This window comes from Aythya marila (genome assembly GCF_965140915.1).
Source record: "Aythya marila genome assembly, chromosome: 5".
In the NCBI taxonomy this organism is placed as follows: Eukaryota; Metazoa; Chordata; class Aves; order Anseriformes; family Anatidae; genus Aythya; species Aythya marila.
The window spans coordinates 31,844,056-31,861,333 of NC_139046.1; the positions used below are offsets into that span (position 1 = coordinate 31,844,056).

The 17,278-nt window shown below is 42.5% G+C and overlaps 1 protein-coding gene across 4 annotated transcripts in view; it reads left to right on the forward strand.

Annotated features, from left to right (window-relative positions):
• AMBRA1 (autophagy and beclin 1 regulator 1) overlaps window positions 1-17,278 on the forward strand; it is a 128,198-nt gene that overhangs the window by 48,482 nt on the left and 62,438 nt on the right. For 3 of the 4 annotated variants that reach the window (XM_082761665.1, XM_082761668.1, XM_082761666.1), the window contains 2 exons: window positions 2,827-2,910; window positions 3,463-3,563. In XM_082761665.1, coding sequence (XP_082617791.1) covers window positions 2,827-2,910; window positions 3,463-3,563 — 185 coding nt within the window. The remainder of the gene's footprint in view (window positions 1-2,826; window positions 2,911-3,462; window positions 3,564-17,278) is intronic. The other variant, XM_082761667.1, reaches the window with a different exon arrangement.

Below are 17,278 nucleotides of genomic sequence, written 5' to 3' on the forward strand. Positions count from 1 at the left end.
TCTCTAGTATCTCAGAGAACTTTGTTGGAAGCTTTTTGTTTCTTGCAGGAGTGCTTCACTCTGGCACTGCAGTCGTGCTAACATCTGCTCTGCTCCCTCTGTCAGCAGGCTGTACGTGGTACAGAAATAACACAAAGTGCCACCCATCTCCACTGGTCTGTAGGGTTTTTTATTTTCCTTTTTAGAAGGTGCAGAAATAATCTTCAGCTGGTACCAGGGTATTATCAGCTCTTCCAGCTTTTCAGCAGTAGATGCTTAAAAACAATCTTACATGGCATTGGGCATAGGAGTTTAGATATAAATGACTGTAGATCAGTGATTCAGAGTAATGTTTGGTAATATGCCTCTTTCACACAGACATTTAAGGGAGCGAATCTTACGATTCCATTATGGTATGTAGAAATTTTAGTATTCTCACAGGTTAGTCACCGTTCCAAATGCTGTTGTTTGAATTATAGGGTGTAGTGGTAGTTGGGGGGTGACTTTTATTATTATTATTTGTTTATTAAGGGGATGTTACAAAGAGATTACTATCTCTTGAGTTGCTAGGGTCTCTATGCCATGGTGAAAACTGAAGCAAGTCTAGTCTGTATTTTTTTTTCCTCCTTCAGGCTTTGTGTACTGGGAGGGTGTATGAATGGTGAAAGGGACAGTAAAGGAGTTCTCCTATCAGAAAGTCTAGTTCATTAGACTGTGTGTCCTAAAATATTTTTTATGGATGCTAAGAGCTTTGGCTAGTGGCATTTTAAAAAACTCAAATCACTTGCTTAAGGTCTCTTGCTTTGTGCTGTGGGAGAGTTTGCACCTTGCCTTTTTTGTCTGTCTGCTAGAGCCAATTCCTCATTCCTTTTGAAAAGTGCTGTAGAGATTCTCTTTAAATGGGTAATTCTGCAGGGTGTAGTCCTATTTTTGTTCTTACTGTTGTTATTTATCACTTTCAAAAGCATCTTCTAATTCTAATAAATGTCCAAAGCAAATGTAAACCTTGAAAACCATTTTGTTTCTGTTCTCCCAGGCTTGTATATCAGCGTATCAGCATAGTTTAAAAAACTGCTATGTGAACTCATAAAAAAATACAGATATATATATTTCTTGCCTGACTTTCACTAGCTCTTAATGTGTGTGGTGGGATCTGGAACATGACACTTCTTTTCCCCTTTAGCCTTTTCTCTTTTATCAGGAAAAGTTGATATGTCAGCACTTGACTTCTCAGTATTTTTCCTGTTACTGATCTGTTCCCTAATAGAGTGGAGGACTCTGATAAAAGAACAGCAGCAGCCTTTACTTTGCTAATTTCAGGAAGCCTGTTGGCTTCACAGAAACCTCAGGGAAAGGTGCAGCTTTGGCTGTGAACTGCAAATGCTGTGTCTGCAGTGGGAGGAGAAATGGGAGCTTTTAGCTTTGATTCAGGTTAGGTTTTGGTGAAATAGCTTGAAATGCTAATGAACTTTGCAGAACAGCCTCTGCTCTTGTGTTCCTGGTTCCTGAAGCGTGTGGGAAACAAGCACGCAATGGAGTTTCTTCTCAGCGCACGTTTTTTGCTCTCAGACTCGAAGAGGAAGGGGGGGGGGAGACACACCACCACCACAAAAAAAGGCAGCAAAACAAACAAACAAGAACAACAACAAAAAACAACTGACAACATGCACAGCTTGCTGGAGTCAATTAGGAATGTGCTGCTGATGTGTTGCGTAACAAATACTTAGTTTTCTAATGATTCTAAAGCTCTGCAAATAATATTCTCCCCACAGCTGCCTGGGAAAGAGGCAAGTAGAGCTGCAGTCAGATAGAGATCTAGAATGCAGGGACAACAGACTTGCTGTTTGTGCAAGGTCACACAAATTTCTGGATGGAGTAAATCTTTGCAGAGGTCTGTTTCAGAGCTGGAGATAGTGATGTAGTTTCATTATTTTCCTTGCAGTTTTAGGACTGTATAATTACAGACCCTCTGTGACCTATGAATGTGGTATCATGAATTTTGCTTCTTGGAGGTTTTTCAGTCTGGTCTGCTGCTTGATGTTGGGTTGCTATTGCCAAAATCAGATTGTCAATTGTGGCTTTGTCTAGCTCTGGCTTGAGACTTCCAAGGTTGGCAATTCCACAGGTGCTCTCGGTGACCTATTCAGTGGTGCAGTGTCCTGGGGAAGAAGGCTTTCCTGTGCCTACTTTAGGAAAACAGATTCTAGACCCTTTCACATCCCCCAAGGCACAGCTCTTTATTGTGAAACGGGATGAGAGGTTTTTGAGAAGTTATGTTTTTTGTCTGATACCATCACCTAACATTTGTGATTTCACTGGAAAAGCTTGTGAAAGGTGAGATGTATCGTAGCCTGTAATGGCACGTAACCAGGACCTTGAAGGAGGGAGTTCAAAAGGATAGTTTGCAGATGATGATCCTTTGACAGCATTCCTAGAAATGAACAAATGAAACTTAGCAGATCTCTTTGACTAGCAGAAAGTTTTCATCAGGACTATGGCATGCATGCTTTTTCTCTCACAGTCCAAATTGTAAGGTTTCTGGTCTATTTGCTTGGGTACCGACACTAATTTATTGACTGATTTTGTTGATACTTTTGAGGCACCCTCAAACAATGAGGTAAGTGGATGTTAGGCTACCTGCATGCAAACCTATCAGGAGTTTTTGGTAGAGTAAGTCGCGTGAATTTGGAACTAAAGCATATGACTTCTGCAAGAGAAGCATTAAAACTCAGTCAAGAGGAGTAGTTGACATGACCTGTGTGGGGTTTTTTGGTTGGTTTGTTTTCTGGATAAGGTTCCAATGCATAGTATTTTTAATGTGCAATATTTTTTGTTTTTCTTTTGTTGAAGGGACAATGGAGACCGATCTCGGCACCGAGCTCCCCGTAATGCCCGCATGTCTGCACCGTCTCTGGGGCGCTTTGTCCCAAGGTAAGGTTTGTACACACAGCTGTATAAGGGTGTGAAAATCTTTGAGGTACCAGTTGCAGTACAGCTCTGTGGTACTTTCAGATGGATTTCCTTTCTTGCACGAGGCTGCTATTTTCTTGGTTTGCAATATCTGGAACCCCAGAGGTGGCATGTTAGCGTGACCAGCTCACCCTGTGACATTTTGAAGCACAGCATGGTCTTAGTGCTTCTTACGTGCATGATGGAGCTATGGTTTGAAGGCGGAGTAGGAGAAAAGAACCTGATGGGAGATTCTCAGTGAGACCTGCTGGTTTGAGATTAGAAAGCTGTTGTAGGAGGTAAAGGATTTGTTTAATGGTGACTTCACAGCCACATTGATCAGAGGAGGATCTAACCTGTAATTTGCCACTCATTTGAAGCCATGAAGTGGCTGGCTAAGCAAAAGAGCCCAGTCTTCTGCTATAGTCGGCTGGAATTTAGTCAGGTTTCCTCAAAGTAATTGTAGTTGCTGTCCAGGGCTTGTAGCATACTGGGATGTTTTTTCCCCATGTAAATTTACTCTTTCTTTTGCAGACGCTTCTTGTTGCCAGAGTACTTGCCTTATGCTGGGATTTTCCACGAAAGGGGACAGCCTGGTTTGGCCACCCATTCCTCTGTCAACAGGGTTTTGGCAGGTAATGAGATTTCCTTGTTTGCAGTTGTTGTGTATATTAGCGGTGTTTTTCTTGTGAATCTGTGCAGAAGAGAACTGATTGGGACAAGACTAATTCCAGCTTTGGAGATGCTTTTTAAGTCTCTGAAACAAAAGAAAGGCCTGTTAGGGTGATGTGGTAAGCTGTCATTCAAGTGCTTGGCGCTGCAGATTCCATACTTCAAACAAATGTATGGGATTTTCAGCATGAATTGGGGAGGGGTGCTGTTAACAGTTCTCCCTTTGTTTAGCTTCCTCCCCTATTCCTAGATGTCTTTTACTTAACAACCTGACAGGCTAATGATAAGCTTGCTGCAGGTCCTTCTAATTGAATTATAGGGTGCCTTGTTCGTGTTCTGGCTGGCAAGATGCACACAAGGCAACGTGGGATTCAATTAGGATCTTAATAAGTGCGTATTAAAACTAGGCTGCCACCACATACAGTGCACAGGCATTTGGGAGCCTTAAAGGGCAGGCGGAGGCGGGAGGGGACATGGAGGAGGGAGCAGGAGTTATGGCACTCTGGCAGTTCATGAATGAAATGGCTTTGGATAACATAGTTCTTGAGGGTGCTTTTTTGGCTGGGTCCGAGATTCTCTCCAGTGCAGGGGGGAGTCATTTTGGTGCTTGGGGGAGACTGAGGAAAGGGGTATGGACAGTTAAGTTGGGATGTGCTGCTTTCCTTTTTGTAAGCAGTCACAGGAACATCAGTTAGAGGACTGCTGTAAGGTCTCTTGAGAGTCTGTGTGACCCTTTTCCTTATCCTAAAGCACGATCAACTATGCCTAAACCATTTTGAACAGGATTTATCTAACCTGCTCTCATCAGCCTCTGCTGGATATTTCCTAAACAATCTGGGGTGGAGCCGTTGTGGTTTTTTTGCATGGCTCATTTAGGATGACGGTTCTCTTGTCTTTTGATTTCTGGCTTTTAAGTGCCAGAAGCATCTCCTAGATTTTTGCGTCTCTGGATGTTTTGTCTGAGTGCATGTATGGTTCATAGACCTTGTTGCAATAATAGCAAAGAAATTAACCAAAGGCTAGGCTCCAAAGCACCTCTGCTTTTTTTTCTAAGGAAGCAGTGGAACTAGCCTGAAGCTTTAGCTGACGCATGTACTTTCCCATGCTTGCTGCCTGTGTGGGCTTTGGTTGTTGGCACGTGGAAACAGCACACTGGCAGATAATTACTTGCTGCCAGGCAACACTGCAGATCTTTTCTGTGGCCCAGCTTTACAGGAGACACCTGCCTTCAACCCTCTTCCAGCCTTCCTCACAGTTTGCCTGTTCCTTAGTGCCTGGGAAACAGCCCGGCTTTTTTTTCTTGCACATTTTAGGGAATTTGAGCCCCAAAATGCACACTTTCTGTTTCTTGTATGTATGCCAAGATTAACAAAAGATGGAAGAAGTTACAGTCATGGGGCTTCCAACCGACATCACCTATCTTTACTGTATGGCACTGTGCTGAACATACTTAAGAAAAGGTTGTTGGCTCCTGTTACGATTCTTCACGCTGGAAATGAATGGGATTCCACAGTAAAGACTTTATTGACTTAAATATTAAAAGAATTAATTCTCCTAATACAGCAGTTCCTTGTCATAATTTTGTTTCAACATTCTGTTTATTGTAGTCTGTTACTTACGCTTTCAGCTTTGAAAATGTTTTGCACTTGCGTTCACGTAATGTGTTACAGAAACCAGGAAAGTTGAAGATGTAAATATTAGGTGGAGGTGTGAAGGATGAGAACTGGAAAATGAGGTAGTGGTGGGATAGAGAATTTTGTGTGTTTGTTAGGTCAGTTGGCAGCATTGGCAGTTTGGATGTTTTGTTTTGGAGCTGTTGAAGGTTGCAGTGCTGATAGTATGCCTTCTTTTCACTTAGCCTCTGCCAAAGCTTCTTTCTTCACTACCATAGTGGAAAAACATCTACTCAAGCTCAAAAGTACTTTAACCCCTGGCCTGGCAGTTATGGGTGAGGTTGCCAGCCTTGGCTGAGGAAAAATCATCTTCCACTTAATACAGGCTAATCTAAGCTTGAGTGCCTTAAATTGTTTCATCCTACTGTATAACTCTGAAGTGACGGCCTGGATATGTTTTAAATGCACAAATGCCAAGTGCATTTCTTATGCAACCTCTACAGGATTAGAGAAAAAGGTGCCAAAAACCATATTCCTAACCTGACAACTTGCTCAAATGGGCAATAGACTTCTGTGGTCACGTATCAGTGAGAGCTGTTATTTGGAGAGAAGTAAGGAATTGATTATACTTCTCCTGTCCCTTGCCCCATTTATTGCTATATGAGGAGAGGAAATAAAAGAAGTAGACAGATCTCAAGGGTTTGTTATTTACTTCGTGGTGTGCTGACTGAATTTCTTAATGTCAAAGCTCTTGCTGTCAAGTTTTGTACATACTCTAGTTTCAGATTTCTGCTTTGTATGAACAACTTTCCATTATTCAAGTATCGTTCTCATGCAACTGTTACAGGCAATATCTCCATGCTAGGTAAGACTGTCTTATGAATAAATTTGTAGAGCAATCTGTTTTAATGAGCCACCAAAAATGAGTTATCTAAGCAGATGGGCTAGTACAACAGCGTAGATTTGGCAGCATGGCTTTGTTAGTACGGCAGGGCTCTGAGATGTCAGGCAGGGCTGAGGTCAGGGTTAGAGATTGCTTTGTACAGGTCAGGGACGTGCACCTATGCCTGCTCCAAAGCACTTCCAGGAGAAGGTAAGGAAAGGTGGCAACAGATGGATAAAGCAGGTGGGAGTTCAGGGCAGAGGAAATGAAGCGATACTAGTCAACACGACAGACAGATAATCTGCGTGCCAGCAGCCTAATTTGCATGTAGCATTGGAACAAAACCGAGTCCCGGTAGCATCCTGCCCATCTCATCTATGGGTGTACTGGTTCGGTGCAGACTGAACAGTCAGAAGACACGGTACGCTGCATCACTGTGCTTTGTGGCACCAGGTAAGACATTGTGCGAATATTTATTACATCAACATTGCTACCTTTAGCATTCAAACTTGTAATCACACCAAAAAGTGTTGGTAGTTTGACAAGTTATATTTTCCTGTAAAGTCTCTCTTGATTGGCAGTAATTACACTGTCCTCCTTTATTAACTGAGTCTCTTATCAGCTTTTTCATTATTTTGTCTGGAATCAATGTCAGGATGACAAGACTGACATGTCTCATCCTATTTCAACCTTTTAAAATACTGGTATAACACTAGCATATTTTTCAGTCTTCGGCATTCCCCTTTTATTTCAAGACTCGTCAAAAAACTGGGAGTTCATTTGGCAGCTCTTCTGAAGCTCTTGGTGGTGTGGGCTGTAAGGTGCCCTCTGGATTGTCCTCTCCTTGTTGAACTGCCGTAAGTGGTGGGGTTATGGCCTCCAAGGAAACATCCATAAAGTGAAAACTAGTCAAATTAAAAATATATATATTAAAAGTTGGTGAAAGCAATAAATGCATTTTGGCATTCTCATCCGATAGAATTGGCCAATTGCATGCAGTGGAATTCAGCATCTTGGGACTGTTCGTCTTCTAGTCTAGCCAGCAGAGTACATTTTTCTTTTTTCTTTTTTCTTTTTCTTTTTTTTTTTTTTTTCATTATAGGCATGTGTGCTTCCTAGGAGAGAGCAAAGAGCTGTTCTGTGGGATGAGGTTACACCTTTCTTGATGGGATTTAGTACTGCTGCAGAGTTCAGCATTGCAACATGCCTGACTCTGGATCAAGGAAGGCACAGCTCTGTATCGTTTACCACCTCCTACTGCTTTTTTCTTTTCTTGAGGTTGAGTACTTCTGCCCACAATTTTCTTTGCAAATTTCTTTGTCCTAAGTCACACTGTGGACAAATGAGGACTCAAAACATGCACAGCTTGGCCCTCAAATAATGAGGACTCACCTCATTATTTGAGGGCCAAGCTGTGCATGTTTTTTGTCTTCTAGTAGTAGACAAATGTAGGTCTTAATACATTATTAAAAATGAGTAAATATAACCCTAAAAACCTTCATTCCCACTAAAGTACTTCTGACCTCTTGTTCACCTGTATGAGCTTTTTCCTTTAGGCTTTGTAGTAATTATCTGACTACTTTAGGATGGACAAAAACTTGCTTGTGGTGGTATAGTAGAACGAAGAACGTTTTGATTTCAGTTCAGTGCAAGCGCAGGGGAAGAAAATCAGTGTTTGCCGAGGAACGTTTGCTCGAAGCCTGAAAAGTTGACACAGATACCAGTTCATGTTCCTGTTACTCAGCAGGAGACCATCATATGTAAGTTTACTGGAAATGCTTCAGTCTCACCTTGCTTTGGTGTAATAGGCATCTTGCGGAGATGTGCATCTCAGCAAGTAAAATATTTTTTTTCTTGTATGGACACAGATTGTGTGTCTGTTCTAGCTCTGCCACCAGATTTTATCTGTTCAAATGCAGTCCATCACAGTTGCTCGAAATCTTCTACCTCGTGGAGAGATCCAGACTCAGCATGGCTTAGGGGCTGAATGATGCAACACTGTACATTTAGTTGTATACAGTTGTATAGTGGTTGCTATTTCAGGGCAGTAGATTCAGACTAGAGACAGAATGCTAACATGTTTCAAAAAAAAGCTTGATATTACAGGTTTTTCTACAGCTTATACTTATTCAGCGTATTGCTTGCTACAGGAGGGGTAATATTACAGCTTTGGACATCTCTACTTAAGTTGCAAACAAAGCTATGCAATTCTGATTGTGATGTTTATCTTTTACATTGAAATAGGGCTGAGGCTATAGGTGAAACTAGGACTCAGTCATCTTTAAACTCAGTAACATTGGAACATTGCCTTTGCTTTGGGATGTTGAACTTCCAAGTGTAATGTCCAGGTGATGTTTGATGTTTTCCCAAAATCACATGAGCTATCCCATTATTCTGGAATAATTCCTGAGAGAATTCCAGGCTGTGCATCTTCAAGTGAGGTAGGACCTCAGCTTCTTGTTTCTGTACTTCTGCCAGAAACTACTAACAGTTGCTAGAGCATTTGAAGTTTCATTGAGATAAAAACTAGCTAAGATGGTGGATAAATGTCCTTTGGTGGATAAATGTCCTTCTGTAACAGGAAGACTTATTTGAGAGCTTGATAGTTATCCTAATAAGGATTAGGGTGATGACCTTTCACCAGTCAAATTTATAAACCAGACCCGCTAGCTATGATGCCTCCTGGTGTGTGTTCCAAATCTGTTACCACTGTAGTTGTGTTAAGGGCTCACTTGTTCACGTACAAGTCAATGGCTCTAACCCAAGGCCAGTGAAAATGGGTGTTGATAAGTCCCCAGTATCTATAACTGGGAAGACTACTGGTTGCTGCTGCTACTAGAATTAGCCCAGAATTCACTTCTGCTCTAATGATGAAAGTGGTTGTGATGAGAGGCTGCTTTGGTTGCCTTAGAAACAAAACCAGGCAGATTCTGTGGTTCCTCTGGCATCACAGGTGTGAATTTCTCCCATGGTTCAAGTCTCCTTGACCTAATGCTGTTCTGTCGCTTCAAGTGTCATAGTGAGCTGTGAATTCTGCTCTGAGATGCCCTCACCCTTCAAATGTGCTTGCAGCGATGCAGAGCTGTACAAGGTAGGATGGAAATAGAAGACTCAAGAACTCCAAAAGGTCAGCAGGAGTTGATGGGAAAATATATCTCTCCTTTCCTTGTTCCCTTGTTTCTCCTCACTATTAGCAAGTATGTAGTTCGCTTTCTCTGAGAAGGCTTGTGCACATTTTCCACTTTCCGCTCTGTACTGTAGCTAGTTCATGCATCCACAGTTCAGCACTACAGCCTCTCTTCTTTATATTTCTGTGTGAGAGGCTGTACTTCCACAAAAATTACAAGCAATTCTCAAGCCTGTCATGAAGGTGACAAGTATCTATAGCTCTCCAGTCACAAAAGAACTTGAGACATGTTTTAAGCTTATGTTGTTCAGTGACTGCTGACATTGACTATGGAGAGACCACAAAGAATAAAGTGACTCAGAAGTTTGCATCTTTTCATTTTAAGCAGTATCCAACAGATACACAGTGCATAGAGAGCCAGCCACACAGGTATGTTCGTTGATTGTATTGCACTACAGATCTGTCTATTGTGAAGACAAAGATGAGATCAAGATTCTAATCCAAATTAATGTAGTTGTCTTAAATGAAGAAGCAGAAAAGCAAGCTAACAAGAAAAAGCCAGTGATGGACAGCTGTGAGTTAACTGTATCTTAGTATTAGATCGGTCATTGACTTCTTTACAGATTCTGCAGCAGTGGCTACAAGGCAATACCACATCAGGACTGTGGTCAGAAAGTAAGCTTCTTGGTAAATATTCTTCAAATGAAATCCCTCTTGCGGAATGTTGGAATCAATTTGTTTTCACTTAAAAAACAAAACAAAAAAAAACACCACCTAGAAACCAACTGGTATCAAGTAAGTATTTGTGGCTATGTAGGGGTCATATAGCTGATCCATAGATGCTGTGTTCTCCCTAGCAGGTCCATCTTTATAGTACACCAGTCATTTCATTTCTCTCTGTATTGCAAGACACTCGTGAACTCGTTCTTTGTGGCATTGTGTTTTAATTGACAGTCCAGCTGCTCCTTTTCTCATGCAGTAACTTGTGTCATTGGCTCAATGGAGGCTGAAAGGTAGTTGGTATCGTTAGCATTTGGGTGACCCCCAGGCCATCTCTCTCTGGAAATACAAGTCCTGTGCAAGGACCCCACAGAAATTCCCAAGCTGGTGGCATTGGTTTTAGTGCAGGTAAATGCTGCTCTGAGCAGAAGGGGATCTAGTTCTGACTAGCTAGACATCTCCTGAAAGGGCACGGTAGATAGTGTTGAAGAAAGCTATTAATATGCATTAATGTGATAAAAAAGGTTGTGTGTTGTTTCCAGTTAGCCTTTCCCTCCCATCCAAAATGTCAAATTCCACAGTGAGAATCTGTGCAGTTACTCATCCTCATTTTGATGTCCACTTCTGCTGTATACTGTCGCATACAAAAAGCATAGGCAGCAAGAAAGTGTCAGGACACTTCATCTGCTGGAATGGAAGAAGATTAATCTGGCTGTCTGCTTGTAAGCCCTGCTTGCTCAATGTCTCTGTTTACTTGTTTCTTCCATTTAGCAGCAAAGGTGCTTGTGGGCATGGAGACTTTTGTTGTCAGCTGTGAACAGATCCAGTCTGAAGTTTTTGACTGGGGCATTAAGAACACAGAGTCCTAGAGATTGAAGGGCAGAGGGGAGTGAACTCGCATCAGAATAAAAAGGATAATCATTTTAAGAGAGAACCTTTGTAAGATGCCCCTGTTCGATTCCAGAGACCAGAGCACTCTCAAGGCTTGTGTAGAATCTCCAAAACCAGTTTAATTTCTAAATAATCTTGTAGTAATGTATTTATATATCAGTGTCTTTATACAGTAAGAGCTGCCTCTTCTCACTTGAGAGCTGGAGATGGTCAAAATGCCTCTTAAATATTACACAGTAAAGGTGCAACTGAAGAGTCAAAATACTGCTATTAGTGTTTTAAAGCTTGCTCTTGCTCAGTCCTTTTTGTTCTTGTCTTCCCTTTATGCTTTTGTAGCTCAACCCGCAGTTCACCTCAATCTGTTAAGTTTGGGAATGTGTTAATTGAGAGGGAAAATGAGTCAACTGGAAATAAGAATCCACAGCTATGTACACTGTGGGGGGTATTTACACTATAATTTTTTGGGCATCTGACTTGGGAGACTAAGCTTCCTATATAGTTAGAGAGGCTTTTGCTCTGATTCATCATCTGAAAGGAGCTGAACTTAGGTGCTCTGAATCTTACATGGAGCTGCCAGTCTCTCTATCTCCGATTATATAAGGAGTTTGGGAAGAAGAGTACCTTTCTATTGTGGGTACCTTTAGATGCATAAAATTAGGCTGGTTGCATCCTGCCCTTACAGCGGGGTGCAGAGAGAATGATACCTAGAAGAGGAGCAGAAGGGATGAAATGAAAGCAGCAGGGGTGGGATAAGAAACTAATAAAGAAGGAACTTGGAGAGAAGGAAAAGCAGCAGCTGTCTTGCTTATATAGAGCATGTTCCTTTTTTTTTTGTACTTTGCTTCCAGAGGTTAAATACTGCTTGGCAGAGCGGTAGTGCCAAGTAATTCAGCCTACAGTGACAAGGAAGGTTGGACTAGATGATCTCCGGAGGTATTTTCCATCACTGAGCTTCAGGGATTTTCTGATTTGAGAGCTCAAGAGCAGAGAAATTATGCTTAGGTTCACTGTAGGTAAGAATGGAGTTTCGGTAGAAGCAGACAGTGCAGCTGCTTCTAGCTGCATGTGTTGGGATAGTTTGCTGAGCCTGTTGTAAAACCTTGTGGTGACTGTTACTGCAGAAATGGCTCTTTCAAGGTTTGTCTGAGAGAGCAGATGTTACTGGAGAATGCTTTGTTACTGGCTTGCTATGAAGATCCTCATTTTGTGCCAAGAGTCTCTCCTTTTCGCTTCCTTTTGGTAAGCTGAACCGAAAAGCCCAAAACCTTTCAATCACCTGCTTACATAGTGTACGTGTCCGTAGAAAAAGCATGGATTAGCTGCTGTATGTTAAAAGCATAATTTATAACGTTATTTGCAAGCGTAGATTACAATGAGTCCAACTTTTCCAGTCAGAGTGAGTACAGACCACTTGTCTTACAGGATATGCTTGATGAAGCCTTAGGTGTCAGGGGAATTTTGGCTAGGATCTGGAAATGTGACTGGACTGAGATTAGCACTGGTTGGGAAGATCTGCATTTACTCAAGTGTGACAGATGTTGCCTGTGACTGGCTGCGTTTCAGGAGTTGTGGAGATGTTTTTGATATGGTGCCCTTGGTTATACTGCCCCATGAGAGGAGGTTCTGCTGCTGAAAATGTGTATGACTCTGTCCTTCCCCATCCTCCACGTGACAAAATCCTGTTAAAGGGTTAAGAGGTCCCAAATGCAGAGCCCTGAAGTACTGATGACACTTGTGCCATCCTGTTAGAAGGATGATTACCATGATCGCTTCCCGGAAGAGATGAGGGATGTGACTGCACAGTGGCTGTTCCCAGCTCCCAGCCCCGGTGGAGGCACAGCTCAAACAGGAGCAGTGTGGTACTCCAACCCCTGAATTAAGCTGAAACAATTTGGAGGTTAAAGGAAACCATTTCTATGGAACAACCCTAGGCCAGAGGCTTCAAAGAAGCCAATTGTTAAGCTCAGCTAGCAGCCTCTAGTTCAGTGGTACTGGTCTATTGCTGTCGGCCTTTCAAAGAACCGGGACTTTAGGATCTTGCATCAATCCGTTTCTGACTGCAGACACTAAAACATGGAGCGTGACAGAGGTAATTTCCATCTGTTTGTTTGGAGAACAGATCTGCCCTGCAGAGGCTTCCTTCCCTGTGATGATCTAAGCGATGGGATGAGTAAATGGGTGAGTGTGAGGTTAGGTGCCTTGAGACAAGTTGTGTATCACATTTTCAGGGTGTGAAGTCTTGTTCTGGGCAAAGTATTAACTCAGAAAACGTTTTTGGGAGGGGGAATTGCATGTGAACCAAGGGAACATGAATTCTTATGATGACATAAATATAGATCTAAGGCCTTACATAAAGCAAGCAATACCAGAGCATGAAACTGTTGTTTCATTTCTATATGGTCTTAGTAATTCTGTTTCAGATGCTCTGCAAATGCACATGCAGCTTTTGTGTCTGCACTTTGGAAGGGCTCAAAATTGATACAGGAAGAATCTGCTGATTAAAAACTTCAAATATAGAATGACATAAGCTTAATGTACTTCACTAATCAAAGAAGTAGTAGGTAGAAGTTTTTACTTGGTTGGTCTAGATATATCTAAGCGGGGGAAAGATTTCTGAGAGAGCACCCTTTAACAGACAAAATGAATAAAAAGATCCAGAAGCTTATGGCAGATCTAGACTTGAAACAAATGGCAGATGTTTGGTCATGGTAAAGTTGTTTTTTTTTAATTTATTTCTTAAGGTCTTGCTGTATAAAGTTTACCATCTACCTTGCAGTAATTAATTGTTAAAACAAGTAGTTTGGTTGTTTTTTTTTCAGTACATGGGGTGTTTAAATTAGCAAAGTTGTTACCTGAGCTCAAGGGGAAGCTTATGAACATGGTACTGGTCCCACAGTTTCTGGTCTGTGCAGGAATATGAACTGGATGTCCTCGGTGGACCCAGTGAAGGAGGTCCTGCTAGCTATTTGCATCATTTCTTAAGCTGTGAGCACTGAGAATGAGAAAGCTTGTGAATAGTATTTACTGATAGAGACTGTCCTTGTCTTTCCCGTTTTGGTGGCTGGGAGCTAAAGCTTGCTTTAAGATTCAGAAAGGTGAAATGTGTAGCTTGAGGAGAGATGATGTTCTCAAAAGTGAAGAGTGCAGGCTGATTCCTTTTGTGTGCATTGTTCAAGTGATGAATTTCGAGATACCATTGTATCAGAAGGGGTAAGATTTTACTGAAGTGTTCATCATCTTGTGGGCGGTGAGGGCCCCTTGGGGACATGTCTCTTTGTGGGTGGTAAAACTCATTTAGCTTAAAAAGTATTTTCCCACAGCTCACTGCCATTTTTTTAATAAAAAAAAAAAATTAACCCCCACTTGAGAGTGGGGAAGGAAGGCAGAGAACCGGTGTGCTCTGTCATGCCAGAGTGGGGTTGTAGGTCTTCTCAGTGACCTGCTGTATTTGACTTTTATCTGTGAAGAGAATAGTCACAATTTTTGCTTGTTTTACATGGGGGGAAGCAAACCTAGAGCCAGATTTTGCTGCATCCATTATAGACTATCCTCACAGACTTTTATAGCAACCCTTGCATAAAGATGGAGGAAGCTCTTACTATGGCAACATAGTTGTATGTCATATGAGAGGTGTGATAAGGATGCTGTGTATTGATCTCTAGCTCCTTTTCCCAGGTAGATTGGATTGTATCATTGAATCTTTCTGCTTGTTTTCCTGGAGTTTTTGGTAACAGAGCAATGCATCAATCTGTTATCGTTTAGGGAATACATATCAAAGATTGTTGCTTGCTATTAGATTCTGCAGTGGTAGTTTTCCTGCAACCATAGTATCACTGCTTTGGCTTACTCTGCCACTCCTCAGCACTGCCTTTAAGTATATACAATTTCAGCTGTATCGAGCTGCTTCAACCCACCTGTTTTTGCAGCAATGGGTGGGAGAGTGTATGTAGCTGTGGCTTATGACCAATTAGATAACTTGGGAGCTGGCAGCAAGCACAGAGCTTGGCGGGGAAGGAGATCTGGTGATGTTTGTAACTGCTCATTTGTTTCCTTAGGCAAATTTGGGGGTGGGAGTGGTAGAAGTCATTCACAGAAGCCACTCAAAAGTCAAAAATGTTACCACCTTTGCTATGTCAGTAAAGATGATGGTTACAAAACTAGTTCTGAGCTTTGACCAGGAAGCAGTCGCTAAAAACAGTGCAGCTCTAGGAGGATTTGAGAGATGGAAGGTAGGCTGGAGAGGATCTAAACTGGATTTGTCAGGAAAGAAAAATGACGGCTGGTTCACATGGTGCAGTTTGAGAGCTGGGAAGGAGATTGTACAGAAGAACAAGGTCATGGTGAATATATTTCCCCTTTTCACCCTACACGTTCAAACTATGGTCCAGAGCATCTGAGGAATTCAGAGATGTAAGAACTTAATGTGTGTTTGTGTTGTGAGAGGAAAGAGAGGAGCACACAAAGGTGTGCTGACACGTGACAAGGATTGAAAATTGGCACAAAAGAAACGAGGACAAAATCGTTGGGGCAGGTGGAAAGCTGAGAAAGATTGGCAAGATTCTTCTGTATGTGATGGGAGGAATTGCAAAAGGGGACTGGAAGGATGGAAGAAGTAATGTCATTCTGTAATTTTCTCATAAGCAATTGAGATTCTGCGCAGAGGGAAATGGAGGCTGGAGGAGGGGAGGGATTGAGGAATGAGTCAAAGGTGGTGACAAGGCAGCTGGGATTGCAGGCGTGGGTTTCTGTTAAAATGGAGAAGCACTCTTCCTTCTTTCAAACAATTGTTCGTATTAGCATTCCTGGTGTGGGCACGCATGCACCCATCCATGTGATACGTGTCTCCTCGAGTGCTGCACACAGGTTGTTCAAGTACTCATGACAGAGACCAGCCAAGTCAGACCTGTGTCTTCCCTGGGTTGCCATAGTAGAAGAGAAAAGTGTATTGTGAATGCTGTTAGTCTGGTGGCAGGGTTTTTGTTAGTTATCTTGCAGTACATAGTGAAATGGGAATTGGTGTCGGGGTTGGTCAGGCTGAAATCTGGTGAGGAGCATGACTGTGAGGAAGGAGGCAAAATAAAAAACAGCTCTCGTTCGGACAGTGAAAAGGGTGAAGGGAATAAATATTTTGACAGAGCAGAAGTGAAATAAGAGTGCTGTGGGTAGCTGTGTAACTGATGGTGCTTGTAGACTTGAAATCATAGCAAGACAGAGAAGAGTTAACAGAAACACTGGAAGACATGAAATTGTGGAGCGGAGGGATTCACTAAGAGAAAATTGAGAGAACAGTCCTGTAGGGCTCATGGAATGAAGAGACTTGCAAGGATGTTGATGGAAGGAAGGGTGTAGGTAAGGGACTTGATTGGGTCCTCTGTGCAGAAGGCACGGAGGTGATGTGAGGAGAGATTGATGTTCAAGGGGCATCCTCCATCTTCTTCTGGCCCAGCTTGGCCACTGAGATTGCATGGGAGACCCCTCATTTGGTAGGTGCATGGGTTTCTCTTGACACAGGGAGGAGTGAAAGCTGAAGGCAAAGCTGTGTCATTACTTCTCAGCTTGCAAAGAATCTAGCTCTAACTGGGAATGTCAGTATCTTGCTGCATAGGCAAGGTGAGTTCAAATAAGATTTTTTTTTTTTTTATTATTTAATTTGTGGCACCAAGGAGCTGCTGCCAGCCTAGCCCCCTCAGCAGGAAGCCCTGTGGTGCAGGGTGTCAGCCCTCATGGTCCTAGCCATAGACAGTGCAGCAGCAGTGTTGCCCGAGAAGCAGGCTGTATCGGTGTTCTGGTTCTCACTGGAATGAAAAATTCCTGTTGATAGCTAGCTAACAACCTCCCTTCTGCCACCAGATTCTTTTGTTTCAAGGCTCTTGCTTTTGAGTGTATGCAGACGCTCCGTAATGTCTTTGCCTTAGGTGCCTGCATTAAATGCAGGGCACCTGCCTGCAGTGCCCTTTCCAGCAGGCTGACGGCGCAGAGCTGTGAGGAGATCAGTCTCACCATCTTTGTGATTTAGTGAGCTACTGCCTACCTTCTGCTGTCCCTCTGACCCCTGAGGCCCAATAAAGTTGTCTTTGTAGGACCGTACCGTTACACGGAGTCCTAGGACTGAGAGGCTGACCTGGAGTGCTCCTCATCATCTAGGCTGTGCCAGTGCTGATGCTCTGGACTGGTAGGAGCTGGACCTCTGGCTCTGCTGCTGTGAGCCTCTCACCACAGTTTTTTTAGCTCATGACCTCTGTCTCCAATAAAGCATGGCTTGCGCTAAATTGTGTATAATATAAAATTTTACAACAAGCCAGTAAATTTCAATTGCCCCATTTTCACTGCCTGAATTTCCTTCTGCTCTCGCTTTAAAAAGTGTCGGAGTAGCTGTGGTGATTACACTGGATAGCAGTTTCTTGGACAGGTCTGCTTGTGTCCTCTGAAAGTATTAGGAACTAA